The following is a 27,207-nucleotide window of genomic DNA, read 5'->3' as shown; positions in this document are numbered from 1 at the left end:
GGCTTTCTCTTCTCATTTCTTCGGTGGATATTGTTATATCCTAAGGCTCTGGTCCGATGACCGTTACAGCTCTTGTACGGGAAATCCTCTACGCAGCTGCGTCCGGATCACCAAAGTATTAGCGTTTTAGGATTGTCTACTCTATAGCGTGGTGTCGCAAAAAATAGCGGTAGGCACAATAGCGAAGCAAGAAATATTAGCCAAGTCCGGATGTACCATAGGTTAAGATATCGAGTCCGAGTGCAAAAAAAAAAAAAAACACTCGCTCAGAAATACTCCCGAGTCTCACCACTGTCTTGAGATCCCGTCGTCGTGATCACGCCGCTTTCGAACTCAAGCCAGGCAGCAAATCAGAGCCTCGCGGGTCCTCACACCGAAATCGGCAACTCTGCCTGCAACCGAAGATCCCTTGAGCTCGCCCCGACATGTGCAGTCTTTTGGTACGGTGTGATGCGCCAGTCTTGTGCTTCGACGTCCCAGGTGCTCAGGTCGCGATACGTCACCTCGAACACGACCGTCTTGGTCTCGCCCGGGGCGAGGCTCACGTCGTCGAACCCGCGTAGCACGACCTTCGGGTCGCCCGATCCGCCATGGGAGATGTACTAAGAACGGTCAGTCCGCGAGGGCGGTTATTGTCTCTAACAACTCACTAGCTGCGCGATCTCGGTACCGGCCACGTCCCCGGTGTTCGTGACATCGGCGCTAATATCGAACACAACTTTGTATAGCTCGGGGTTGCCGCCCGACGAGCCGCCCGCACGCAGGAGCGGCTGCGCCGACGCGTTATGGGCGCCGGGTGGGATCTCGGCCGCGGTGTCGGGGACGTCGGCGCTGTTGATCCAGGGGTATATCATGCGAGGGATCTTAGCGAAGCCCTCAGGCGCGAGCGCGCTGCGCGGGTCTGGGTTGACTTCGCCGTACGTGGGCGCCGGCGGCGTCAGTCCGACCGCGGGGCGGTAGGCTCCAGAGTTACGGGAGTGTACCGTGAGGCTCGCGTAAGCAAAGCTCGTGTAGCTTAGCCCGAAGCCGAACTCAAAGCTTGGCTCCGTCCCCGCCCGGTCGAAGTACCGGTAGTCGACGAACACACCCTCCGAGAAGTCCTGTTGCGGTGCCGCCGCCGTCGAGTTCATCAGCGTCATGACACCCCAGTCCCCGGTCCGTTTGCCCCATGTGAACGGCGTCTTGCCCTGCGGGTTAACCTTCCCGTAGAGCACGTCCGTCAGCGAGTTGCCAGACTCCTGGGCGGGCAGTCCGGCCCATAGGATTGCCGTCACGTTCTCGTTCGTCTTGATGTGGTCAATCAGTACAGGGCCGACGCTGTGGATAACGACGACCGTGTTGGGGTTAACAGACGCGACGGCTTGGATCAGCTCGTCGCCGCCTTTCCACAGCGTCAGGTTGTTGCGGTCCCCAAAATTCCCGTCCAGCGTAGTATACCCTTCTCCCGAGTTCGCGTTAGCGAAGACAATAGCGACGGATGCCTTGCTGGCGGCCACCCGCGCGGCGTCCAGGTCAAAATTTCCTTTAATGTTAATAAACGCGGTACCGTCAGCCTCGGCCTGCTCGGCGAGCGCAGTAGCCGGCGAGATTAGATAGGGGTACTCCGCCGTCGCCGAGCCCCAGCCCATAGCCAGCGTCCCGTGATTGCAGATCCTATCGACACAGCTGTTAGGCCCATCCGGATTGTCCTGCGCATCTTCTCCGATCACTGCGATCCTCCGAGGCTTGACCAAGGGCAACGCACGGTCGACATTCTTAAGCAAAACCGTCGCCTTAGCCCCTATCTCGCGGATCAGGTTGCCATGGTCCGCCTGCACGTCGACGTGCTGGTTGATGGTGGTGTTCCCCATCTTTGATGTCCAATATCTCGGACCCACGGTCGCGTTTGTCCAGGACGAGTAATTGATGTCGATCTGCTTTACATCGCGCCCTACCTTATAGAACGCCGCCATAATGCGGACGGCCATGTCATCAAGCCTCCACTGCGGAACCGCGCCGTTTAGCACAGCCTCGGTCAGGGCACCACCCCAGAACGACGGATATGCGGTACCCCAACCCCCTTCGCCCGGCATCGTCATATCGAGGCCGGCGAGCGCGCTCCCGACGCCTGTGTGCTGGGCGCCCCAGTCGGAGACAACTAGCAATCGTCAGTTCCCCTTTTCCTTAAATAACGACGAGGAGAAGAAGGCTAGGGAAACTGACCAAACCCCTGAAACCCGAGCTCGTTCTTTAGTAGGCGGTTGAGGAGGTACGAGTTCTCGCAGGCGAAGGTGTTGTTGATACGGTTATAGGCGCACATAACGCTAGCGGCGCCGGCGCGGACAGCGTCGGCGAAGGGCCAGAGATAGAGCTCGTGCACGGCGCGGTCGCCTACGTTGCTACTTACGGCGCCGCGGAAGTGTTCCTGTTCGTTGAGCGCGTAGTGCTTGACGCTCGCCACGACGCCCGCCCCCTGGGTCCCTGCCACCGTCTCCGCGCACGCAACCCCCGCCAGGTACGGGTCCGGCCCGAACCCCTCGAAGTTGCGCCCTCCCGCCGGGTCGCGTCCCAGCGGCCCTACCACCGGTCCCAAGTGAATGTCTGGTTTTTGGTTCAGTAAGTGGAACGAACACATTCCTCTTCGGTTGTGCGAATGCACGCACGATCACGCGAAGAGAAGGGGGGTGGAGGGGTGTGCTGTCTACTTACCTACCCCTTTCCCGCTAAATTCCTGGCCTATCGCCTCGCCTCGCCGCCGGAGCAGGGACCGAGACCACGTCGCCGCGGCCGTTATGCCAGCTGGGAATACGGAGTTGAGATCGGCTACTCGAAGAGGAGAGGGCTAATTAGCAGAAATATCCTCGGCTAGCGTGTCCACGTCTGTCGTCTGTCCTATCTTGTCCTCCTACTTCGTCTATACCCCTCTCACATCGAGGGCCGCAGCTGGCCTACGTGTTGGTAGTCTTACTATATCGAACTCCAACGGGCCCGTCCTGGAGACACAGGTGGCGGAAGTTGAGCCTCGGCACCGACCCGGTGTTTCCCGTACACAGATCCGCCTGGTTGCCGGTTCCGGTCGTCAGGTTGACCTTTTCGAGCAGCGTGAGCTTACTGACGAACTCCCGCGCCTTCGCGTACGCCTCGTCCCAGCCGTCTGGCCCCCCGGCCCCCCAGGGCGAGGGATACGACGGCTCGAAGGTGGCTAGCTGCGCACCAACACCCACGAATGGGGGCAGGAATGCCACGATCGAGGCCCTCATTGTGTCTGTCTGCTTTTCTTTTCTGGAGCAACACGAGGCGGATTTCGAGAAAGAAGAAAACAGACGAAAAGGACTCCTCCAGCATTGGTGAATATACCACACGGCAACATTTTGATACCCCAACCCAAGTCGGGGCACACCATAGCCTACTGCCGTATCCAGCACCACACCGACCCCAGCGCTCGATTAAGCCGGCTATATACGGCAGAATGCGAGACATCTATCTTCGGAGGAGATTGTCGAGGCGGGTCAGGATAAAGTCGATGAAGCAATATCGCAGTATGCGCTGCACCGAGAACGCAAACGAGGTTGCTCTTACGTCCTGCTCCCGAGTCGTAAAGCGACGCGACAACAAACTACTTACCTACACTATCATTCGCCAGAAAACCCATACCTTGTCGAGGGGGGCCGTAGAGAATAATACCCTGGAACCAAGCACCTCCAGTAGCCCCAGGAAACCTATTATCGCAAGGTAGGCGAAAAGCCCTTCCGAGATACGTCGAAGAGTGTGTAATTTAAGAAAATTTGCCCTTGATACCGCCTAGCAGTATATTTCTCTTCTGTTGGCTGACGAATTTGCCAACCTCGTCGGCCCACTTCTGGCTGGCATTTGCAGCCGAGTCTAGACTATCATTCACGAGGTTCAATTTCTCCGTTCGCTCGTTCAGTTGCCTGGTCAAATAATCGCCCCAGCCCTCTTGGCTTCCGGACCCTGAATAGTCGGCCTGGGCATTCCGTTCCATGGCAGCCGCCGCATAAAGCATCCGCTTGCTCGCAGGTCGGTCGGGACCGCCAACCAAGAGATCCAAATCGGCGGGCGAGACGTATTGGGTGCCCGAGATCCATTGCACATTCGAAATAGTCGGCCGCGGCGGTATCGAGAGGTCCGGGTTGATGAGCTGATCGGCCGTATTTTCCATCTCCCTTCCTGTGCCCCATACTTGGAGAATGGCAAGCTCGGACGGCCCTGTCCAGCAGAACACCTCACCGTCCTCAGTGATTACCGAGCTGTCGCCACGACTACCGTCCATCATAGGCAAGGGGGCACTGCCTATTTCCTTGAGGCCCGGTAGACTAAAAGCCCTGGCTACGCGGTCGCCGAAGACGCCCACCAAAGCCATTCCGTGAAGATCGAACTCGGTTACCGCGGCGCTATCACAAAGGTAGTCGTCGAACGACTTCGAAGCTCCCTTAGCAGTGGCTGGCTTAAATATACGAACTTCGCTCTGGGTGACTTGGGTAGAGTTAGCATCCCGTCGAAATTAATTTGTACGCCGTTAGGATGTTGGGATATATTACCAACGACGAGGAGCCCGTTCACTTGCTTTCCCTGGCGAAGTCCAGCCACGGCCTCGCCCGTGGCCAGAGCCGGCTTTCCGCTATCCGTAATAATAGGACATATTGACACAACCTTGTCATTTAAATGAGCCACCCCCGCCAGCGAAGCACTGTAGCCTCCACCAGCAGGTAGGATCTTGAGAGTGATAATCTTCCCCATGTTTGTGCCCACGAAACAACATATGCTGGAGTATTTGTCTTCGTCGAGTGTCATGACAGCGAACTCAGCTGCCACTGGCCATTCTTGGTTGGCGGATGTACTAGAGCGGCTCTTAAAAAACGAAGATCTCTTTTCGTGTTTTACAAAGTCGGCCATCGAGGCTTGAAACATGACCGAAGGCCCTCGAAGGTCGATGATACTTATGAATCCCTTCTCGGATCCGACGGCAACGAACCCCGAATCGGACACTTTTAATGCGCTGATCGGGCCCTGCATCATTTCGTACAGAGAGAGGGGTTGAAGCCCGCTCTTCAAAGGAGGCTCGGCTCTCGCGGCAATGTTCGAGAGCCCTCCAGGGTTAAGATCGATACGTTGCTGCTGGGGGTTCCCGAAAAATTCGTTTACGCCCCATCGGTAAATAACAACCTCGCCTCTGCTTGTGCCGACAGCGAACTCTCCAGTACCAGGGGCCAAGGACATAGCTGTGACGTTCACGTCCTCGTAACGATCCAGGGCTCTAGAAACGTCAACCTGCAGCTGTGAAGGGTTCTCGATCTCGTCGCCATGGCCCACGTCCCAAATCCGGACAGTACTATCGGCATGGGCAACCTGAATAATCGTGCGACCTTCAAATCGTCGACGTGGTCGAGGTGCCTCGGCGCCCCCCTTCAGCAACGGCTCACCTTGATTTCTGTTCTCGATCATTCCGAGCCACCGGCCACGATCAAACGTGGTAGCGGCGAATTTCGTCGCAAACGGGTGGACAAACGATACGGAGGGGTGGAGCTGGTTCGTTGGCGATATAGGATATCCGCTTGGGAAACTCATAGTGGAGATCTCGCCAGAGGAGAGCAAGGCCATCACGGCGATCGGGTCTTGGGCACCAGCAAAGTGAGGAGACAAGCGTGGGATGAGGAAGAAGTTGGCGACTTCAACCCCAGCGGGGGTTTCCAACGTATTTTGATGCTTTCCTTTCAAGTACTCCGCTAGGATTTGCCACGACGAAGTTGCGTAGTTGGGAGTGACGCCGAGATCTATGAAGGTGAGTCCCGTCGAAGGTTCGTCAAATCTCTGACCCCCGGCAATCAGAAGCCCGCTATCCTCGGGGTTCTGCTTGCAACACCACGCAATGCGCACGTACGGGCGCTTCGGATCCGAGGCTCCAGGATTCGGCACCGGCCGATCGACATTCAGGTCGTACAGGGTCCGCGCGAGCACCACACGTCCGTCTTTCGCGTCCCAGAACACCAGGCTTCCGTCGTCGTGGGCAGTGAGCACGAAGGTGCCCGTGGGATGCCACAGCGCATTAGTGACCTTGGGTCTTCGCACGGATTCGACAACTTGGCAGGAACCGCCGGGCGCCCCGGGAGGCACCTCATACTCGAAGAACCTGTTGGGCACGTTCTGCTTGAAAGAATAGACGACAACACCATGGGTGTAGGCGATCAACAGCTTCCCGATGTCACGGGGGTGTAGCTGCATCGAAACCAAGGCCACCGCTCTCGAACTCGGATCCTTTTCGGCCCAGAAGTTGGGCAGGCGGAAGGGCGGCATGCGTTCCCTGTCGAGGTCGTAGGCGCATATTTCTCCAGACTGCATCCCTAGGAAGCACCAGTCCAGCGTAGGATCAGTGAGCATATAGGCAACGATGCCAGGGGCGCGGAAGCTCGCAACTCGCTTGCCCGTGTCTACGTCCCATATGGTCACCTCGTTCTTAGTGTCGAGACTGACCAGACGATTGGCGCAGAATTGCAGGTCTGCGAACGAGCTCGACCTCGAGGGGGCGAGCAGCTTCTGGACACGGTTCTGCCCGTAGACGTATATCCTTCCACTGCCGAATTTCGACTCGGCCGTGCCGATAGCGAGAAGAGACTGTACGGGTTCGAAAGCGACGGAGCTGTAGGGATGGGATTGGGGCAGAGAGTTAGTTAGCCGCCGGAACCGCTAGGAGTAATGAAGCACGCCGACAACACGAGTGGCATCGCATCGCCATACCTGATCTGGGAATTGATCCCATATCGTGCGCGGTCGTCTGGCACGAAGGAGTCGGGTAGGATGTTGGCAGACAGGTCATTCTGCATGCCGGCCTGCCTCCCTCGGAGAAAGCTGGCCATGATGGCGGATAGCGCCGGCGACGGGTGCTTCTGGGGCTACAAGGTCGAATTCGGTATTTGGTGCTGGCCCACGCGTCTGGATCTACCAAGGCAGTATGCGTATACGTATGCGTATGCGTGCGTGTGATGAGGGAGGTGGGAGGAGGAGGAGGGAGAGAATAATGCGCCGCATTGATGAAGCTACCGGTGGGAGTTAGGTAGAGAAGGTTGTTAGCTGGAGGTTAGGAGGTACCTGTAAAGCACTAAAAAGGTACCTACCTATGCAAGTACCTTTGGTGTATCCCTTAGGCGTATACCTTGGGTGGGCGGTAGAGAGGTACCCCCTCTCACCTAAGGTGGGAGGTACCAAAGGTACCTCTGCGGGATGAGGGCTCGTCTGCCGAGTGCCGACGAGGCATACGTCATTGTCGTTTTGGATCAGCAGACGAAGAAGCCCACGGGACTCGGCACGAATTCCTGAGTGAAGCATATACACATGTCAAATCTGCCAGGCGGCACCACCTGTCGTTCTGTCCGTAATAATCACAGGTGCCTAGTATTCCAGGTAACGCCCATTGTCATAGTTGGGTAGGTAATTGTTATTTTAGCCTCGTTAGTAGGAAGAGATTCTGCTAGGTAGATCGAGGGGGTGCCCGGATTAGATAGCTCAAGTCGGGACTAGAAGAGGCATATGATATACCTAGGTATATAATGCTTATGTTGGCTCCGGCTTATTATGCCTTCCCTGCCCTAGTTTGAACATGATCCATTCGTATACGGCCCACTGCACCGCGTTGACGACAAATGCCCGAACGCTGCAAACGGTCAGGCCCCTGAAGAAGACACGCATGCCGCCTTCTCTGTATGCTTCCCTGGCGATCTCGACCGCGCCTAAGCGCTTCCGCGCCGGAGGAGTTGGGTTAAGCAACGGGGTCGCGACCGCACCGAGAGTCTGTGCCTGAACCCTCGTCTTGATCACGTCGAGAGGGAATATGCTCGCCCAGGTGACGATCCCAGCCAGCCCGCCGCAGAGCAAGACCTTGGCCGCATCCTGGGAGGAGGCGGAGGGGCTCTGCCTGCCAGACTCGACCCACTTGCAGCTCAGCTCGTAGGACCAGAAGTAGAAGCCATACCCGATGCTGTCTCTCAGCGCCGTGACCACGCCGCCGAAGTACAGGCCCCGAACACCCTCAGACCTTAGGACCTGCTTTGCGATCGTCCAACTGGAAGCGGGCGGGGACGAGAGCTGAGCGCGGCACTTGATCAGCTCGGTTGGGGTGCTCACGACCCAGGTGGCCAGACCACCGATGGCGCCGGCAAACCAGGTTGTCCAGAGGTTCGGCGGCACGGCTAGGGCGGTGTTGATGGCGGCCGCGCTGCGATTGTACGAAACAAATAGGAGGGCATTCAGCGCGCCATAGCCGAGGACGGGCGCGGCAGTTCCGGCCACCAGGGCAGACCTGGTCTCGAACTGTCGGGCATATGACGTGGCGGTCTGGACGGGTATCGCGTCACGCGCCTGGAGGCGAACTTTGAGGAGATCGAGGGGGTTTCCGATCAAGATGCCGACAGCCCCGCTAAGATAGCCGGCCCAGAAGTCGGCGGACATTGGCCTCCAGGCTCGATACCGGGGATTGGCGTGCTTGGGCGCTATCGACTCCGAGCCATAGAAAACGTTCGAGATAGGTATAGGGCAGTCAGTCGGGGAGCGTCTCAATGGTCCCTAGCCCTACTACTTCTACGCAAGCGAATCAATACGATGAATAGGCTGAACGCATACCAGTCGCACGGCGCACATGATAGTGCGTGAGCGCGGGGGACACCAGAGCTAAACCATAATCAGGTATAAGCCGAGTAGAGGCAGGTAGACGCCAACGCCGATGGAGGGACAGAGGGTGCCCTACCTAGTCGGCGGTCCGCGGGCATCCTCGCATCGGGGAAATATACCCAGCTAATATCTCCGTCCGTATTCGCCGTAATTATAGAGGAGGAGATGAACGCACGGAAATAGGTTCCCTCCCCGAGTTCACGAGGTCGGTCCGCCTTACACCGTTTCGCTGCTACTCATCGGTATATGAATATATGGAAATAAAGGGAAATGGGTAGGTCGAGGTACCTACGTACTTTACTATCAGCAATGATCACGTGGTTTGGTGTCAGGTTCCGACCCCCGCCGCTTCTCCATCCAGGCAGCCGGGCGCGTCGCGCCTGCCGCCAGTCAACAAACATGGCTGACTAATCGAACTCGGTTCTTGATGGGTGTGTCGATTTTCCATCCAGCGCCAGGCTTAGCGACAAAACATCAATCCTCGGCCTACTTGCTCTCGAAGCTGACTCCGTGAGCTGATGCGCGCCCGGGACGTACCTGTGCGGATACCGATCGGTTGCGAATAATGTAGGCACGGTTAACCAGTTGAAGACGCGCTCCGTCGCGCCGTCCCGCGTCGCTCCGTTGCTAACGTGGTGTAATCGTATAGGGAGAAAGGTCCCCCTACGCCGGTGGTGAAACCGTACAACAATCCAGGCAAACGCCTCCTTTCGCAGAAGTCCGTCGATCAGCTGTATAAGCCGTTCAAATGCCCAGGCTCGGCCACCCGGACCCCAGCCACGGATCGTCCGGCGAGGAAACGCAAGAAGGTCAACTACCAAGGCGCCGACGGTGATGATTCGGCCGACAAGCCATACACAAATGCCGACAGGCTAGCTCTCGCAAATCGCGATGTCAACCGATTTCCCGTCTTCCAGGCCAAGGATAAGGAAAAGGTCTTCAGGAAGGCCTTCGCCGTCCCTCTAATCAACAAGAACAGCGCGTCGTACAACCCTAACCGACCGCCGCCTACCCTTGGCCTGAGACAGGGAGCGGTCTTCGTCGCGAAGCCGTTGCACGACCCGAGCGGGGAGTTTGCAATTGTGCTTTACGACCCCACCGTCGATGATAAGCCCAAGAAGATCGAGAAAGCAGGAGAAAGCCAGGTAGTGGACGCGGCCACCGAGAAGTTGGATGCGCCTCTAGTGCACAAGAGCTTGGCTGAGATTCTGGGCATAAAAAACAAGGTCGACAAGGATCACCCGCGAGTGCCGGTCGTTATTGATCCGAGGCTTGCCAAAGTGTTGCGCCCTCATCAGATCGAAGGTGTCAAGTTCATGTACAGATGCGTCACCGGCATGATCGACGAGAAGGCGAACGGCTGCATCATGGCCGACGAGATGGGTCTAGGGAAGACGCTGCAGTGCATTACCCTCCTCTGGACCCTCCTCAAGCAATCGCCAGACGCTGGCAAGACGACCATCCAGAAGGCTATCGTTGCTTGCCCGTCTAGTCTGGTCCGCAACTGGGCCAACGAACTTACCAAATGGCTTGGTGCCGATGCTATCACTCCCTTTGCCATCGACGGCAAAGCATCCAAGGAAGAACTTACGCGGCAGCTCCGCCAGTGGGCCATCGCAAGCGGCCGCGCGGTCACTCGGCCGGTAATCATAGTCTCGTACGAAACCCTTCGGCTGAATGTTGAGGAGCTTAAGAACACTCAAATCGGCCTGATGTTGTGCGATGAGGGTCACCGGTTGAAGAACGGCGACAGCCAAACCTTTACCGCGCTCAACAATTTGCAGGTCACGAGGAGGGTGATTCTTTCCGGTACACCTATTCAGAATGATCTTTCCGAGTACTTTTCGCTCATCAGCTTTGCGAACCCTGGCTTGCTTGGTAACCGGCTCGAGTTTCGAAAACGGTTCGAGCTTCCCATCTTGCGCGGCCGAGACGCCGACGCATCGGAAAGCGAGCGCGCGAAAGGCGACGAGTGTCTAGGTGAGCTACTTGCCGTTGTCAACAAATTCATCATCCGACGGACGAACGACATCTTGTCCAAGTATCTCCCTATCAAGTACGAACATGTCGTATTCTGCAATCTGGCTCCGTTCCAGTTAGATTTGTACAACTACTTCATCCAGAGCCCAGATATCCAGGCTCTGCTACGTGGCAAGGGGAGCCAGCCTCTGAAGGCCATTACCCTTCTCAAGAAGCTCTGCAACCACCCGGACCTGCTCAACCTGTCGGAAGATCTGCCGGGCTGCGAGCGGTTCTGGCCCGAGGACTACGCGCCGAAGGAGGGACGCGGCCGCGATCGAGACATCAAGCCGTGGTACTCTGGGAAAATGCAGGTGCTCGACCGCATGCTCGCGCGTATCCGGCAGGACACTAACGACAAGATCGTGCTCATCAGCAACTACACGTCGACGCTCGACCTCTTCGCGCAGCTGTGCCGCAACCGGGGGTACGGGCACCTGCGGCTCGACGGGACGATGAACGTCAACAAGCGGCAGAAGCTGGTGGACCGGTTCAACGACCCGGCGGGGGACGAGTTCGTGTTCCTGCTGTCGAGCAAGGCGGGCGGGTGCGGGCTCAACCTGATCGGGGCGAACCGGCTGGTGCTGTTCGACCCGGACTGGAACCCGGCGGCGGACCAGCAGGCGCTGGCGCGGGTGTGGCGCGACGGGCAGAAGAAGGACTGCTTCGTGTACCGGTTCATCGCGACGGGGACGATCGAGGAGAAGATCTTCCAGCGGCAGAGCCACAAGCAGTCGCTGTCGTCGTGCGTCGTGGACTCGGCCGAGGACGTGGAGCGGCACTTCTCTCTCGACAGCCTGCGCGAGCTGTTCCAGTACCGCGGCGATACGCGCAGCGACACCCACGACACGTTCAAGTGCAAGCGCTGCCGGCCCGACGGCCGCCAGCACATCAAGGCACCCGCCTTGCTGTACGGCGACACGAGCACGTGGAACCACTTCGCCAACGACGGCCTCAAGCTGATCCAGGACCTGCTGCTGCGCCAGGAGTGCGGCGAGAACGAGGTCTCGGCCGTGTTCCAGTACATCTCGCATTAGTCGGATCTGTCGTCCGGCGTGATAAGAGGGAAAGAAAAGGGAGTTCGAGGACAGGGGAAATGCAAGGGCGAGATCGCCCCGGCGGGGTTAGACGTGGCTTTATCAACATATATGTATATATGCCCATGTACGACGACTTGGCGGTATTTCCAAACGGCGTACGAGAAAAGGGGGAATCGGGTCGGACATGAAATTCTTGCTTGCTTAGTCGACTCTGCAACTCCGCAGCCCACCTGCATAGCGCCTGCGTATAGAGAAAGAGACAGTTGCTCATTCGATCGCTTCTTCGCCTACTAGTCTTCCCTCTCTGACGTCGTGTTACATTTGTTAGTATTCGGTAAGGGAAGAGAAGAACAGAAAATGGACGTTAAATCGGTTTACGGCTAAGCTTCCCATCATCCGGATGCCCTGGCCTCGGAAGAACGGCGGATTGGGGAGGGGCAAGCTGATGTATGTATATATATACCCAGAATGGGCCCTCTAGCTCACATGGTGTCGTCGTCACCGTCGTCGTCGTCACAGCCCAGATCCTGCGTAGTGCTACGAGCCCATAGCGAGCCACTGGCCTCTTGTCAGCCGGCACATGCACATCCCGTCATTCGTATCTGGGAACGGCGAGCCACCCTCGCTCAAGATCTGATACTGCCTCGAAGCGGTCAGATCAGTGGTTGATGCGCCTAAACGCCATGTCATGCTGGCTATGAATTGGAAGATCCGAGAATTACTTCCAATACTAACTAGTTTGAGTAGATGTTATATATATACAAAGTTCCCGCGCTCCATCTGATATACATAGTAGGGTGGGTGGCGATCTTGATAGTATTGACGAGTTGATTACTGGGAAATTTAAACCTCATCGAATACCGGCACCGGGTAAGACCAGCCTTTCCTAACCGCTACAGAGAGCCCTCTCGTCCCCCTCCTCTCACCCTTCATAGATCGAGGACTATGTGCGCTTGTCTACATATCCACCTAATAAACGGTTCCATGCTAGAATTTTCGACGCTGTGTTATCCTGCAGAACCTGCTGGCTGCTTAAGACTCGGTCGGGAAAAAGCTTTCCTGGAATTTTTCGGCGTTATAACAAAAGTGGTATCATCGTAACAAGTGAGAAAGCCGTAGCAAGTCCACGCGAGATATATGGCCGATGCGTCTTACATAACAACCTAAGGTCATGATTAGCACATACCGAAGCTAGGATCGACGTCGGACGAGGGCAAAAACATACGCAATCGTCGTCCGACTTGCCCTGAGGGATACCCATCGCCTCAAAAGTGGCGGGACCTTGGTTGGTCTTGGTTTTCGAAGCTGGGGCGGGAGATGGAACGGCCGCAGGCGCAGCGGAGGGGCTGTTTATGGGCGGCGGCGGGCTCGCGAGTGCCGGATGTCCCTGCTGAGGCGGCGCGCTGGCGCGACCACCCTGGTCGAGAGGACTAGGACGATCTTTTAGTGGCTGACCCGGTCGACCAGCGCTCGATATCCTCTGAGGGTTAGGGCCTCCCTGAGGCGGACCTCCGACCGGAATGGAGTTAGTTCGAGGCCCTAGTCCGCCACTCATGGTTGGTGGAGCCATACCCGGCGCTCGGCCTCCGTATTGATCGTAGGGGGCCGTCGAGACACGGGAGCCTGGGCTGTGCGGCGGCATGGATGAATCTCTCGGGCCGTAGCCGCCCGGTGGATACTGGCCCGGAGGTGGGCCCTGTTTGGTCAGCCGATTGGGGCCGTGACCCGACCCAGGCCGCTGGTCGTATGCACCTGGCGGTGGCCGCGAATCAAATTGCCCTGTAATGGGACGACCCCGACCCCCGGGTCCGGGCCCATGTCCAGGACTAGGCTGTCGGTAGCCGCTCGGGGCTTGTGGCTGCCAATTAGTCGAAGGAGGGCGGCCGCGGTTCGGATCCATGCCGGCCGGGGGTATAGGGAGCTGCCCCCCCGGGGGTGGCGGGCGCATGCCGCCGGGTGGACCTTGGGAGTGCGCGCGGATTCCAAAGGAGCTCCCTGGGCGATCTGCAACTGGCCCTGCTGACGGTCGAATGCCCGGGCTGAAGTGAGGCGACAGCGGCGGTTTGGCGCCTAGTATGTCGTCTTCGGGATAAGGGGCGGCTGACTTCGGTCGTAACGACAGAGATGGCGGCCCGTCATCCGCGGGGTAGGGAGCAGCCGACCTGGGACGATCGTTAAGGTTGACAGTAAAGGCTGGGGGACGATTGGGGCTGTTGATGTTGATTCGAGATGGATCGGGCATATCGGTATGATCAGCATTATGAACTCGGGGGGATGGGTGAGGCGACACCCGCGGGGACGCCCTCGGGGACGCCCTGGGGGCGAGTTGGGGGTGGTTTTGGTCTTCCGATACGGTTGGCATTGCGTTGCCCATCTGCTTGAACCGTTCCGGCCTCTGGCCTCTCTGGGAACCGTGCTTCGACTTGATCCTTGTCAACGCCGTCGTCTCGTGATCCTGTTTCGACAACGCTTTTGATTGCGATAGACTGTCCAATCTCTCTACAGCATCCTTGTTGCCGTGGTCTGCCGCTAGCTCGTACCACCTGCGAGCCGCTCGCAGGTCTTTCTCAACGGATATTCCGATCTCGTGATAGTAACCCATAGCAAACTCTCCAGTCGGCAGCTTAGCCTTAGCGGCTAACTGGGCATATTTGAAAGCGAGAGCCTCGTTCTTGGTAAAAACATCCTCGTACCCAAACAAGAACCATCGGCTGACGCCCAGGCATGCTTCAGGTTGGCCTTGTCTGGCGGCTAGGCCATAGTAGTGCAGGGACAAGGCTGGGTTGAAGTCGCAGCCGAGTTGACACAGCTCATACGCCTGTCCCATCTTCAACTGCGCCTTCGCAAAACCCAGGTAGGCTGCCTTTTCAATGTACTGCCGCGCGACGCCGACGTCGTATGCAAGGGTGCCGTCGGAGATGGTGACATCGGGCAGATCCCTGGCGATAAGCATGCCATAGACAAAGGCGCCTTGGGGGGCGTCCTCGTCGGCGGTATCGGCAGCGCTGTGTATCAAATCCAAGCCCCTCGGGATATCTTTGACTTGGCCGTGCTGGCCTAATAGGTTGATCATGCCCAGTCGATACGAGGCGGCGGAATCCTTCGCGACCATGCCCAGCTGGTAATGTCTCATCGCTTTGTCGACATCGTTTGAGTTCTCGTAGAGCATGCCGATGCGATAGTCAGCGCGGCCCCAGCCGGACTGGGCGGCCGCCGCATAACACGTGTAGGCTTCCTTCTTATCCTGCCGCTTACCGAATTTGCCAAACTCGAGCCACTTACCCTTAATGAATAGGGCTTCGGGGTGGCCTTGATCGGCGAGATAGGTGACGATGTTGATGGCATCAACCCGCAGCTCGTGCTCGATCTTGGGCGTTGCCGGTCGCACCGGGGGGTCTCGGTCGTTGACGTCCCGCGCAGCATCCTCTTCCCGGATGGCGGCCTCGGCAGCTATCTCAACATAGGACAGCACATCACGGGCCCAGCAAATCTGCATGTTGGGGTCGTTGGAGTGGAGGACATGTTGACGGCTCTCAGCCAAGACAGCCTCTTTCTCCTCGTCGCTCGGGGGTATGTGCTCCCCCTGGACCTTGGGAAAGGGGGAGAAGGAGGGTAAGTCGCGCATATCCGGAGGGTTTCTATCGACCGGCCGACCACGATCCTGGGCGTCCTGGAAAGGGCTAAAGTTGGAGGCGGGATTGGAGTCAGTCGAAGGGTTCTGGCCCGGTTGGTATTGCTGCCCAAAGCTGTTCATCCGGGTGTTGAGCACAGTAGACAAGGAGGGCTCGCGGACGTGTCGCGTACCAGATTCAGGGCCTTGGGAGGATGAATTTCGCGGTTCAACAGATCGGGCTTCGAGTTCCATGCGTTGGAGGCCTTGCTGCATGTTCTGGGGGACCTCTGGCATTACCCTATACGTATGCATAGCAGGTTAGGTAAAGGGGCAGGAGATGTAGGTCCAAAGCAACGTTGACCGACAATTGGTGACGGGAAAATCATGTGTGACGAGGCGTATGATACGTGTGCGTGCGGGCGTATAGATAACGTGTATATGCGTACGAATATACGTATATATGTATAGGTACAATGGCGTCGAGAGGGCGTGCGGTGCGAATAGGATATGTATGGAGCGTATATACGAGCAACGTGCGTGTGTGGTGTGTGTATCGTATATATTTACATAGGATGGGAATTGTCTCAACCGGAAAAAATGAAGGAAAAAAGGGTGAGGAAGACTCTAGAAAGCAGACGAGCAGACAGGACGACAGTAACAGGAAAGGAAAAAAACGAACGCAAAAACAACAACAACGATGATAGATTACGGGTTATAAAACGAATGCCGACGTACCTTTGCGGTGATGGCGCCACCACCTCTGGCATATAGTAGTCGTCCGCACCGGGATAGAAAGTCGCTCCCAGGTTAGGCATTTCGAAGTCGTCCTCGCTTGTGTGCGGCGGGTAGGATCCTACATAAAAGAAAATGCACTCTGTCAGCCCGCGTTTTCCCCTCGAGCCAATCGTCGATCTCGATCCGTCAGCCCAGCTAGCAGAAGGCCTGCCGTAATGCCGTAAAGGAAATCGGCCAATATTACACACAACACACGCAACCGTGCCTAACGTTAGGTATGTCTTAAAGGGTCCGACTGTAGGGCCAGTTAGGTCCAGCTAGGTCCTAGCAGGGTCCCGCGTCCTGAAAGGAGGTCTATTCGTGCGCGCGGGTGGGGGCCGTTCTTTTTTTGTCGGTCGTCTCGACTCGTCTGGTTCCCTTGTTCTGGTTCTGCCTCTGGTGCTCCGGCCGCTATCCGCTATCCCTTCGTCGTCTTCTCTTCTCCTTGCCACCTGACTGGTACCGGGTGGACGGGGCAGAGGTGGATACCGGCGCCTAGGTAGGGGATCTCTAGCTCGAGCACCCAGGAATTGCCAGCAGCGGGTGGTGCCAGGCGTCGCAGCGGTTGTGGTCTCGAGGTCCGGGCCAGTGTCCAATGCGGTGGCGATCGTATATGTATTATGTACGTAGGTGGTATCGTCTGCGTGGATGGCTGGATGGGTGGATGTATGTACGTAGGTATATAGAGATTGTGAGGGGATGGAAAGGGATGGCTTTCCGACCCAGCTCGCGGGCGCTTTTACAGGCAAGTCGCCCCAGGGCCTGCTAATGCAAGGGTCGGATTGTATCTTCCGGCACCGGTGACCGCGGAGGCGCAGCGGAATCGATAGGAATAATCGCAATCAAGCCCGCAGCTGCGAGAAGGCCGAGGGGCGGTGTTTACTCTCTTGATGGTTAAAAAAAAAACAGATAGCCTCGTCTGCTCGGGTCCTGGTCGGCCCTGGTCGGTCTGGTCTCGTCTGTCGAAGGGTATCGATGTTGCTTTGATGAGGGGGGGTGGAGGGGAGAGAGGGGCTTGTGGCTACCTATGAGTAAGGTAGTATGAGTAGGCCAACATAAAAAGGGTCCACTCCACACATGCATATATGTGCATACATACATACATTAGGTATGACATACACTCATATATGTACACCTAGGTATGTATGTACCGACCCAAGGTGTCTGGCGGCGCAGGTACATAGGTAGATACCGAGAGGGCCTCCATCTCAGGGGCAGTGAGGTCTCATAACAATATACTCATAGATACATGCATGCATGCATGTAATATGTATGTATATAGGTTATGTATATACGTAGTATAATGTCGATGGCAGGTCGCTCCCTGCGGTAAGTGGACCTCCTCTGGGAACCCCAGACAGACGAGATTGGACAAATAGGGAGGGGAAATCCATAATGCCACCTGGTAGCGCTCAGCCGGTTAAGGAGGTGCTTATTCGCAATCTCGGCCAAGCCGACCGATCGCGAAGAAACGCGACAGAGTCTCGGGCGGCGCGGAAGTGCATGATCTATCGTCTCTCCTGAACACATACGTATACCTATAGCGCATGTACAGGCATACATCAATGAGATTCCGCAGGACGACGTATGTGCGTACCCTACACAGGTAGGTAAAGAGAGTGCGTATGGATAGAGGGAAAGGTATGTTAGGAGACCCCGTGTTCCATGTATAGCTCAGGTCTCATCCACCATGTAAGCACCGATGGCTTAGGCGGGGACTATGAGCGAGACGTGTGTCGGATCCAATATGTAGGGAACGCAATATGTGCGTATCGCAGAGGATTGTACTAAGGCTTGCTGCTGTCTGAGCCCAGGCCAAGCCTCACAGCGTACCCTCTCTTCTTTCATGCCCGCCCCTGTCGAATCTCTCGTCGAGGGGAGGCGGAGGCCAGCAATGCATGGGTCCAGGTGCGTGTCGTCGTCGTCGTCGTCGTCGTCGTCATCGCTAAATCTCGGGGCTCCCACGGTAGCGTCCGCAAGGGACAGGGCGTCCACCAAGCCGGGAAGCTCCAGTCGACCGGGAAGCGGTGTTCGGTCCATCCATGGTTGGTAGGGACGGGTAGGTAGGTGGATAATGCACACATGCATACGCATGTACATACGGGAATGGATGCGAAGCACCTCCTTTCACTTACCCTTGCCAGTTCCCGTCTCCGTATCCGAGACCACCACTACGGGCCACGCGTAAGCTGTTGGATTGTGTGACATTATCATCGTCGCTGTCGCGTTTCTTATTCGGGATCAGCCGTCTCCTTACTCGCACCACTACGGATGTGATGCGAGGGGATGGGGGGGAGGGGGGGGGGACTCAGGGGAGATACGAGAGTACGAAAAGGGGGAGATCCGATGTGAAGTGATTCGCCGGCATCCGGTATTTATCACGAACCAGTCATTTCATGGAAGTGGCGAGAACGGGAGTATAGCATAGATGGTGAACCGAGGATCAATCGTAGATATCCCAAGGATATATGTATGTGGACGGACTCGCTTCGTCTTGCCCTTCGAGTTGGAATTCTCAACCCATCTGGTATTCTGGCATGGCTCGTGGATAAGACTAGACCTCTCCCCCTTTCCGCGAACCTCTGGTGCCACTCGCTAATAAACGCCAACCTGGTTCGATGTTCGACCTACCGTGATTTGGGTGGGAGTTAAGCAACAAACGGTGCCATCAGATGCGAGATGAAGAGTGCGGAGAGAGCACAGCTAGGTTGGTTGGCCGGATGCCTTAGCATCGTCTACCTAAGCAACTAGGCTACTCGAGTAAAATTAAAGCTCCCGCATCCTTCAAGCAGGCGATCATGGTAGAGGTAAGATAGCACAGCCCTTCCTACCTGGTTATTCCTTACACAAGCTGTTCAATCCCCTGTTAACTCAGTGGTATAAGTCTATCACCACCGACTGTCCTGGGCGTGTCAGCCTGGGCTGAATAGAACTCTGCCAAGGCTACATGCCCATAGCCTCATTATGTTTCTATTTCGGGATCGGCTGCACAACAACGCCCTTGCATCGCCCTCCCGGATTTTGGGCCCTAGTTAAAACCGTCAACGATCTGCAGACATCAGTCCAGGATCCAGGATGCAGACACGACACAGAAGCAGGATAACACGTCCTTAGCGGCACAGGATGTAGTAGTGTACCAGTTGCGGTGTATAATTTATGAAGGAATTAGAAAGAAAAAAGGTAAGGAGATCGTGACTATGGAATCATTGCAAGCAGCACGAGGTGACTGACGCGATAGAAGGGGGGGGGGGGGGGAAGAAAAGAACTCCCAGAGGCCGAGCCTAAGCTTACAACAGGATCGTGACGCTGTTGACTACAAGATAGCAGTCACGGACTTACAATGACACGCGGCTCGTCTGATGATCCGCGGCCAGTCTAATTCTCCCCTCCCCGGCTGGCGCGACGCTAAGGGGACCCAGCGATGGCCCGTGATATACAGAGCCAACGTCGACGAGCAGGAATCGAACAGGTGACGGATACCTCGTGGACAATAGAACCAACCAGCCGTAGACCGTCAACCGATAAGGATAGGCGTACGAAGCAGAGAGTGGGAGAGAAGAGAGAAGAGAAATGGAAAACAAGGGCAGGTATAATAAATACCTGCTCTGCGCTTCTCAAGAGCGAGAGAGGGAGATGACATTCATACTCAGGAAGAACCACAGATAGACCAGTCCTGTTTTTTGTTGATCGGAGGTTAGGAGGTATCTATGGTAGGTTACCTATGAGGAGGTTACCTCCTAGACGCATAACCCCCTATAAGAAGCTGAAGTGACGGGGTGTAGGGATGTATCCAATTCAGTAGGACACTACTTGGTAGGTACCTACCTGCCTCCTCCTCCTTAGGTACCTATCTCCTACCCACGCACAATCGCTTGTACCTGCCTAACCGAAAGTGCTACCTACTAGTACCTACAAGTAGGTACCCGATACGTACCGGTAACGAAGGAATGGGGTTTTCCTCGATAACAGATTGCGGGTATACCAGCCACAGGCGTCCACGCAAGCTCAAGCCACCATGTGGCAGCATGCTCGTCAACCCGACCGCCGGCCTGGTGGGTCCGCTCGATTCTCCTTCGTCAGCCTCTCAGCCTGCTTGCCTTGCTTCTGGTTAAGAGACGGTAGCAGCAGCACAGCCAACCCTACACGTCCCGCTTCCTCCTTCTCTTCCTCTCCCACAACCTCCCCGTGTCCGCGAACGCTACCAGCACCGCCATTCGCCACAGGACAAGCGGAAGGCTCGTCACCATCGTCACATACGGACGAGACGAGAGACGAGAGACCGAGAGCAGGGCATAGCCACCCTGTCCAGAGACCACGTCTACCGTCGACAAAGGGTTTTCCCAACGACTCTGGCGTTCTGACTACCTCTTCCTCTTCCTCTTCCTCCTCCTCTTCCGCGCCCCCGACACCGCCGCCCTCACTGCCCGCCACCATGGCCGAGCGAACCCTGCAACAGATCCTCAGCCAGCTGCGGTCGAATCCGAATCTCGCCTACAGCGAGGCCGCGCCGCTCCTCTCCAAGGCCAAGATCCTGCTCCTCCAGCTCAAAGCCGCGACTCCCGGCGCCGCCTCGGCCGCGTCCCCGCAGCATCTCGCTCTGGCCTGCAGCATCTACGAGCAAGGGGCGCTCTTTGCCATCCGCGCCCGCAACCCGGACGCCTTCACGCGGTACGTTGAGCAGCTGCAGCCGTTCTACGAGCTGCCGCCCTCGGTGCTGCCTGCGTCCGCCGCCGCCGCCGAGCAGCGCGGCAAGGTTACCGGCCTCTACCTCCTCCTGCTCCTCACCCAGGGCCGCTACGCCGAGTTCCACTCCGAGCTCGAGACGCTTGGCACCCGCGAGGCCGGCCGCGCCGGCGCCCATGATATCGAGGGCGACCGCTTCCTCGGCTACCCCATCCACCTCGAGCGCTGGCTCATGGAGGGCTCTTACGACCGCGTCTGGAAGGCCATGAAGAGCCGCGAGGTGCCCAGCGAAGAGTACGGCGTTTTCTCCGAGGCGAGTTGCCCTCCCACCCCCCGCCTTCTCAATCATACCAATATCACGACCCCTTGATTTTCGTCGATCCATTTTTATTTGGTCACCTTTGACCATTTCCACGCCCATTCTCTCTTTCCTTCCGGGCATCATCATATACGTGTAACAGACTAGCTAATCATACCTTCAGATCCTAACATCCCAGATCCGCTCCGAGATCGCCTCCAGCAGCGAGCGCGCCTACCCTTCCCTGCCGCTCAGCAGTACCAAATCGCTGCTCTTCCTCGACTCCGAGGGCGCCGTCATCGATTTCGCCCGCCAGCGCGGCTGGACCATCAGAGACGGCCACATCTACTTCCCCTCCAGCACTGCCGCCGCCACCACCTCGGCATCGGCAGCGGGCGCCGCGGACGGCGCCGAGGAGCCCGAGGAGAAGGAGCTCAGCCGCATGGTCATCGAGAACACCCTCGGTTATGCGCGCGAGCTCGAGACCATCGTCTAGTTCCCACGGAAATCTCTTGGATGGGGAAAGTGAACAGGGGGACGAACGAATGGCATACTGCGAACATTCATAGTGCCCGGAAGTCGGGTCTAGCCCGGCTCGGTCGGTACCGGGACCGGGGGCTCAAGCTCGGCGGAGCATGGGCGAGGGCGCACAGGAGAAGGGAGGCGAAGGAAGCAGTCGTAGGATACAGAACCCCTTTTTAACGGTAGCAGATGAGGCCTCTTCTACTCATACCTTCGACAAATCCGCCTTGCCAGGCTTGATCGGTGGGACGTTGCATCCGAGGGGACCAGGGGGCGGGGGAGGTCAAGGGTAAACCAAAAAATTCGATAGATACACATACACACACTGCTATTCCTAGCATAGCAATAGCTACGTACCCAGGCCGATTGGGTCTGGTTAGCTGGCTACACAGGAGGAAGAGAAGCGGAAAGAAGAGAAGACGTCGAAATGGGATCTCAGCCTTCCTGTCTGTTTTTTCCAAAACCTGTGCGTGTGCATATGTATGAACACCACTTACGGGGCAAATAAAAGATAAGTAGGTCAAGCATTAATAGACGGTAAGGCACCACGGTGTCAAGTAAGTTTTATTTAGGCAAGCATCACGATTTATCTTCGTCTTCCTCAGCCCCTAGCAGTATGCCTTTCTCACGGCTCCCACTCGTAAATATTCGTATAATCTATAAAGGATGAAGGACCCTCATTTTTGTGGTCATCACATTCCTAGTGGCAGTAAGTCATCACACCATGTCGTTCCATACACTGCCACTGCTACTATGACTATCGACTACTCATTCGAATCACCATCGTCAACGACGGCGCGAATACGTTGTTTCGTATAACTCGTCCCCCCCGTATTTTCCGTTCCAGGTTCTAGAATGGTGTTTTCACCCCCACCCCCTCTTGGCTACAACAGTGTATGCTCTTGTTATTTCGTAAATCGTCCGACCCAAACAAGTAATGGACCGACAGATATTATCTTCCCCAACTCCGTCACGAATTTAAGCAAATAGCTTGAGGCCGCTTCCGTGTTTTCCGACTTCACAGACCTCGCAGACGGCGCAGATGGTGCCCTTGTACTTCGTATGGTACCTCGATCCGTCGAATGCACACTCTTCGTACGCTGTACCGCTGTAAATAGGGGTATAGCTAGCCGCGCAGATCTCGAACTCGGCGAACTGGTCATATTCGATCTCAACTGCGTCGTGCGGATTCCGCTCGCATTGAGCCTTTATCCTCCGAGCCTATTTTACCCAGTGAGATTCCTGGGTACACAAGCGGGGTGGTATGCGGAGAAGGCAACTTACACTTTCAAGTATTCTGTTAGCCCCGCCGTTGGCTAGGATACGGTTCGCAAAGCTCAGGGCTGAGCTGTAGTTCTTGCTCCTCGATGCCAGGTTCATAGCGTTCAGGAGAGCAAGTTGTCGGTGAGGGACTTCTATCTTAGGGATCGTGAAGTATGCCGACAGCTCGAGGCTTCGCTTGAGAAGCTGGGGGTCACCATTGACCGCATCCTGAGGACCGAGTCTCCTTCGCGCGAGCTCGATTGACATGGCCACGGTGTATTCACTCGCTGAGGTGATAAGCTTCTTGGCTTCGGCTACCTCGCTCTCACTGGAGACAGTGTTGGCGAGCATGGCATGCAGTATACCCTTGAAGATCTGCACGCCCTCCTCAAGTCTGTTCGCCTTCATCGACTCATACCCCTTGTGGAGGTCCCCGGTGGCAAGGTGCTCGATATCTCGTGGGATTAGGGGAAGAACCTTCCTAAGATCTACCTCATCCAATGTTCGGCGCACATAGTTGACTAGAGGTGGTAGACCGACGGAAGCGGGTAGAAAAGTCCTCGAGGCCGAGTAGATCTCTAGGAAACGTGGCTTGAGGGGGGCAAAATTAACAGCGCCGACCTGTCGGTTTAGTAGGTTCATAGCGGACTCGAACGAGCCCGCAGCAATGTGATCGGCGGCTAATGGTGAGTTGCGAGCCCACAAGTCAGCCTCGCTGCTGCCAGCACCTCCGGCGTCCGTGCTCTCGACATTAACAAAGTCGCTATCAGCTTCCGGGGCGATATCTTCGCCCATATCCCACCCGGCTGCGTCTTCATCGTCATCAGCTTCCAAAGCGCCACTTCGTTTGGCCCCAACATCTTCATCGGCTGCCTCATCGAGACCAAAACCGCTAGCTGCCGCGACGGGCTCCTCCTCAAGGCTGATGCCTTCTAGCTGACTAGCGAGCGCTTTCTCGAAGAAGGATTGTGAAGTTGCCTTAGTGGGCCAATTCGCCTGGTGAGTCGGCACAACCGGCTTCGGAGGTGCTAAGGCATCGCCAAACTTAGGTAACGTCAGTTGATCCTCGGTGATGCCGGAAGCCTCTAAGATGGATTGACTCTCTTCCTCGAGGCCATGGGCTTTAGCCGTCATGTATGCCAGAGGGTCTATGAGAGAATTAGTCAAGCTCGCTTATATTACTGGGATCGAGAGCCTCAACTTACATAGATCAATTTCTTTGAGCATTTGTATCCTGTCTTCGACCTCGCCCAGGTACAGTGCGTTTTGAAACCTGGCCGAGAAGTCGCCTCGGTGCTCGGCAATCTTGGCCATTCTCGCCAGCTTCGAGTGATCGCCAGTTGAGAGGTAAAGAAACGAGAGTTTATCGAACTGTTTTAGCTTCTGGTAAGCCATCTCCACGACTTGGTGGTTTCCATGCGCCAAGGCCTCAGCGCCTAATCTCGTCCAGAGCTTGGGTCGGTCCAATTCCTTGGCCATCTCCACAGCTACATCGAGGTTACCGCACTCGATAGCAAGTTCGAATCGAGTGGTCGGGTCTTGCACAAACTGCAACGCAATCTCCGGGTATCCCTTCTTCTGGAGGTACGAGATGATAGATTGCCCAACCAAACTCGAAGTGCGTATGATATGAAGCATCTCTTCGTAGTTGCGCTTGACCAACGACAGCTTGAACCGATATTCCGTTGGGTCGATATGGAGAACCCTAGGCTTAGCAGCTCGATCAAGGCAGTAAACATTCCGTCCCTTGACTCTCACAAGATAGACCGTCTGATCCAGGGTCCTGACGATACCATTGTCGCCGTTCATGAGGGTATACTTGACGTGATTCAGGGTAGAATATAACAGAACTCCCGCGTCATCCCAAGCCGCGCTCTTGATTCGAATAGTCTCGTGCAGCGTGCTCACCTGTTCGAGCGCCTTGGTAACGATAGTGACGTTATGCTTGCTCAAGAGCGCCGCATGAAGGCCGTCGTTAGACCAAATAACATATTTGACGCCATTCACGGCCAGCTCGGAGATAGTCTTCTTTTGTTGGATGTCATAGAGGTGAACGGCAGTAGGGGTGATGATGAGCAGGTTCCCGGTGCCGCCGAAGTAGATGTCGGTGGTCCCGATGGGAGGCTTGAAGGATCGCGCCGTATTGTTAGAGAGATCTTTAATATCGATGGTCTGCGTAGCAGTGTTCAGGACGGCAAATCGGTTTCGGGCGACGAAAATGGCCGAATTCCCTTGCCCGCGCTTCGAGTCGGTGGCATCCAATGCGCCGGAACCATCCCGAGGGAGACTGATCAGTTCGTAGGAACCGCCATCGGTGGGCGACGTAACCAAGACGGAGCGCTCGGCAGGGTTATACGATAGCGTTCGGGGGGGTACCCAGGCGCTCCCGAGCCGCTTCAGAGACAGCAATGTCGGACTTTCGGTGTTCTTCTGGAAGTCATAAGACCGAACATGCTTCTCTTTGGTAACGAAGAAGAGAGAGTTCTGGTGAACAGTCGACGCCGGACGTTCTCTTTCCAGCTTAAACACCATCACACCGTTGTCGTGGCCGGCGGCGAACAAGTTAATCTCCGGGTGTGCCGCTATCACCCAGAAACGATCATTTTCCCTCTTGAAAGACTGAACAGCAGTACGCTTCTGCGAGTCCCACACCCGGATCGTCTTGTCCTCGCCGCATGACAGGATGAGGTCCTGGTGGGGGTGGAACAGGCAGCCAGAAGCGTTCTGGAAGTGACCGCGACATGTGTCAACCTCCCAAGCCTTGGTTTCGCTAAATCGCCACAGCTTTATGAGGCGATCGTCACCAGCCGATACGATATGCGGGGCAGTTGGATGGAAGGCCACCCAATTCACACCGCGATCGTGGCCCTCCAGCACGAACTTAACCATCGCATCGGTATTACCGAACATGTCAGTCTGCTGCGCATTCGATCGGGCGACCTGGTCCTCGAAGGACATGGAAGTCGGAGCCGAGTGCTTCTTCCTCAAGCCAGATATATCCCAGACGCGAACGGACTGGTCGAGAGAGGCGGATACCACTAGGTCGTCCTTGGGATGGAACTGGGCGCACATTACGTAGTGATTATGGCCGGTCATAGTACAAACTAGACTAGCTGTCAGTACGCATCTCCCGACAACACCTCGTCCCAACCACAGCCATACTTAGCGAGCGATTTTGCCAGTTCCATATCCGGATCGTCTGGTCGTCCGAAGCTGATATGATCCACGGCAACTCGTGGTGGAAAAAAACGGTTCGCACATAATCCAGGTGTCCGTTCAGGGTGAACAGACATCGCCTAGTCTGGTAGGACCAGACCTTGATCTTATAGTCGTCGCCTCCAGAGACGAAGAGCGGTTGCGTCTTGTGGAAATCGATGCCTCGCACAGGCCCATCGTGTTCTTCGAAGCGATCAATAAGGGTTCCCATGCGGTAATCCCATAGCTGTATAGTGGAAGAGTGGAGGGAAACGAGGATCCATGGCCTATCGTTCTCGGGTCAGCATGGGACGACGGCGAAGGGAATCCGACAGGTGCTATATTGCGGAAGGAGGGTTTCTCGACCTCTTGGGGTGAAAGGCGATGCCTTTCGCTCGCGAAGACTTCGACTCGAACTATAGAGTAACAAGCGTCAGCCAGCGACTCGGCAAGGCCAAGACAAGTAGGGGTATTTGGCGCGCACTTTTGTTAGCATCCCCGAGGAGGCCTGCATTCTGACGAGGAGGGAGGCAGCGGGAAGCCCCTAGGCTTGGGTCATGAATAGAGGAGGCAGAGGTAGCGAAGGGTGGTCGGTGGAGTTGTCGGAGTTCTGCGGGCGTGGGTGACGGGCACGGTCGAGAAATGCCAATGGCGGAATTCTGGGTGTGAGTAAGGAGAAATTACGGGTAGTGAGCTACGAGGCTCGGCGAATTGTCGACTGAAAACCAGCTCTTGGTGTGAGAATTCACGGGCTCACAAAGGTATTGCAGTGTAGAAGTCAATTCGTGGCCCCAAAAGTGACGGCGGATTATTTCCTGACCCACGAGCAGGCTGGAGGAGACCTGTGTTTCCAGCTGTCCTGATTCCAGGGTATGGAAGCCCGCCCGCTGTACCTCGAGGGCCCTGTTTCCATTGGGCAGCACCCCGTGCGGGGCGGAATAACCATTATCCATGCTGAAGTTCCTTGCAGGCGACCGGCGCCTAGGCAGGTGCTTGAACCCATTGATGTAACAGGTACGAGTATTTATGCCCACGATTCTGCGGATCCCATAGTGGAACATCCCCAGCTCCCAAGGTAGCCTATACATCTTGGAGGGGTAGCTCCCTATGTGTATAGTACAGCAGGCACATTCCCGAAATGC

At 56.3% G+C, this 27,207-nt stretch overlaps 7 protein-coding genes across 7 annotated transcripts; 2 read left to right on the top strand and 5 right to left on the bottom strand.

Moving 5' to 3' along the window:
• Positions 1–78: 78 nt before the first annotated feature.
• Positions 79–3,496, bottom strand: GGS23DRAFT_506440 (glycoside hydrolase family 3 protein). The gene is made up of 5 exons (XM_051514509.1): positions 2,948–3,496; positions 2,689–2,802; positions 2,203–2,580; positions 651–2,137; positions 79–602 (listed from the first exon to the last, which is right to left on the bottom strand). Exons 1-5 carry the CDS (start codon positions 3,237–3,239, stop codon positions 369–371), a joined length of 2,505 nt encoding a protein of 834 aa, XP_051372311.1. The 5' UTR covers positions 3,240–3,496; the 3' UTR covers positions 79–368.
• On the bottom strand, positions 3,497–7,237 carry GGS23DRAFT_506439 (lethal giant larvae like, C-terminal-domain-containing protein). The gene is made up of 4 exons (XM_051514508.1): positions 7,110–7,237; positions 6,738–7,031; positions 4,539–6,660; positions 3,497–4,473 (listed from the first exon to the last, which is right to left on the bottom strand). Exons 2-4 carry the CDS (start codon positions 6,849–6,851, stop codon positions 3,755–3,757), a joined length of 2,955 nt encoding a protein of 984 aa, XP_051372310.1. The 5' UTR covers positions 6,852–7,031; positions 7,110–7,237; the 3' UTR covers positions 3,497–3,754.
• A 171-nt stretch (positions 7,238–7,408) lies between these two features.
• GGS23DRAFT_564583 (solute carrier family 25 member 45) lies at positions 7,409–8,939 on the bottom strand. Its single transcript, XM_051516154.1, has 2 exons — positions 8,739–8,939; positions 7,409–8,572 (listed from the first exon to the last, which is right to left on the bottom strand). The coding sequence occupies exon 2, from the start codon at positions 8,437–8,439 to the stop codon at positions 7,546–7,548; it is 894 nt and encodes a 297-aa protein (XP_051372309.1). The 5' UTR covers positions 8,440–8,572; positions 8,739–8,939; the 3' UTR covers positions 7,409–7,545.
• Positions 8,940–8,961: 22 nt separating this feature from the next.
• Positions 8,962–12,350, top strand: GGS23DRAFT_564580 (recombinational repair protein). Its single transcript, XM_051516153.1, has 2 exons — positions 8,962–9,225; positions 9,308–12,350. Coding segments are annotated over exons 1-2 (2,409 nt in total). The 5' UTR covers positions 8,962–9,223; the 3' UTR covers positions 11,715–12,350.
• Positions 12,351–12,843: 493 nt separating this feature from the next.
• On the bottom strand, positions 12,844–15,778 carry GGS23DRAFT_506361 (uncharacterized protein). The gene is made up of 2 exons (XM_051514507.1): positions 12,943–15,778; positions 12,844–12,880 (listed from the first exon to the last, which is right to left on the bottom strand). The coding sequence occupies exons 1-2, from the start codon at positions 15,640–15,642 to the stop codon at positions 12,869–12,871; spliced, it is 2,712 nt and encodes a 903-aa protein (XP_051372307.1). The 5' UTR covers positions 15,643–15,778; the 3' UTR covers positions 12,844–12,868.
• Positions 15,779–20,407: 4,629 nt separating this feature from the next.
• GGS23DRAFT_564570 (SAC3/GANP/Nin1/mts3/eIF-3 p25 family-domain-containing protein) lies at positions 20,408–21,875 on the top strand. Its single transcript, XM_051516152.1, has 2 exons — positions 20,408–21,100; positions 21,270–21,875. The coding sequence occupies exons 1-2, from the start codon at positions 20,537–20,539 to the stop codon at positions 21,579–21,581; spliced, it is 876 nt and encodes a 291-aa protein (XP_051372306.1). The 5' UTR covers positions 20,408–20,536; the 3' UTR covers positions 21,582–21,875.
• A 273-nt stretch (positions 21,876–22,148) lies between these two features.
• Positions 22,149–26,662, bottom strand: GGS23DRAFT_506223 (Coatomer, alpha subunit). The gene is made up of 6 exons (XM_051514506.1): positions 26,550–26,662; positions 26,432–26,481; positions 26,033–26,352; positions 24,076–25,974; positions 22,892–24,018; positions 22,149–22,828 (listed from the first exon to the last, which is right to left on the bottom strand). Exons 1-6 carry the CDS (start codon positions 26,577–26,579, stop codon positions 22,586–22,588), a joined length of 3,669 nt encoding a protein of 1,222 aa, XP_051372305.1. The 5' UTR covers positions 26,580–26,662; the 3' UTR covers positions 22,149–22,585.
• Positions 26,663–27,207: the final 545 nt, after the last annotated feature.

Source organism: Durotheca rogersii, assembly GCF_024521655.1.
Source record: "Durotheca rogersii strain YMJ 92031201 chromosome Unknown GGS23scaffold_8, whole genome shotgun sequence".
NCBI classification, from domain to species: Eukaryota; Fungi; Ascomycota; class Sordariomycetes; order Xylariales; family Xylariaceae; genus Durotheca; species Durotheca rogersii.
Note: the sequence above shows the minus strand (reverse complement) of the source record. Positions and strands in the feature narration are given on the sequence as shown.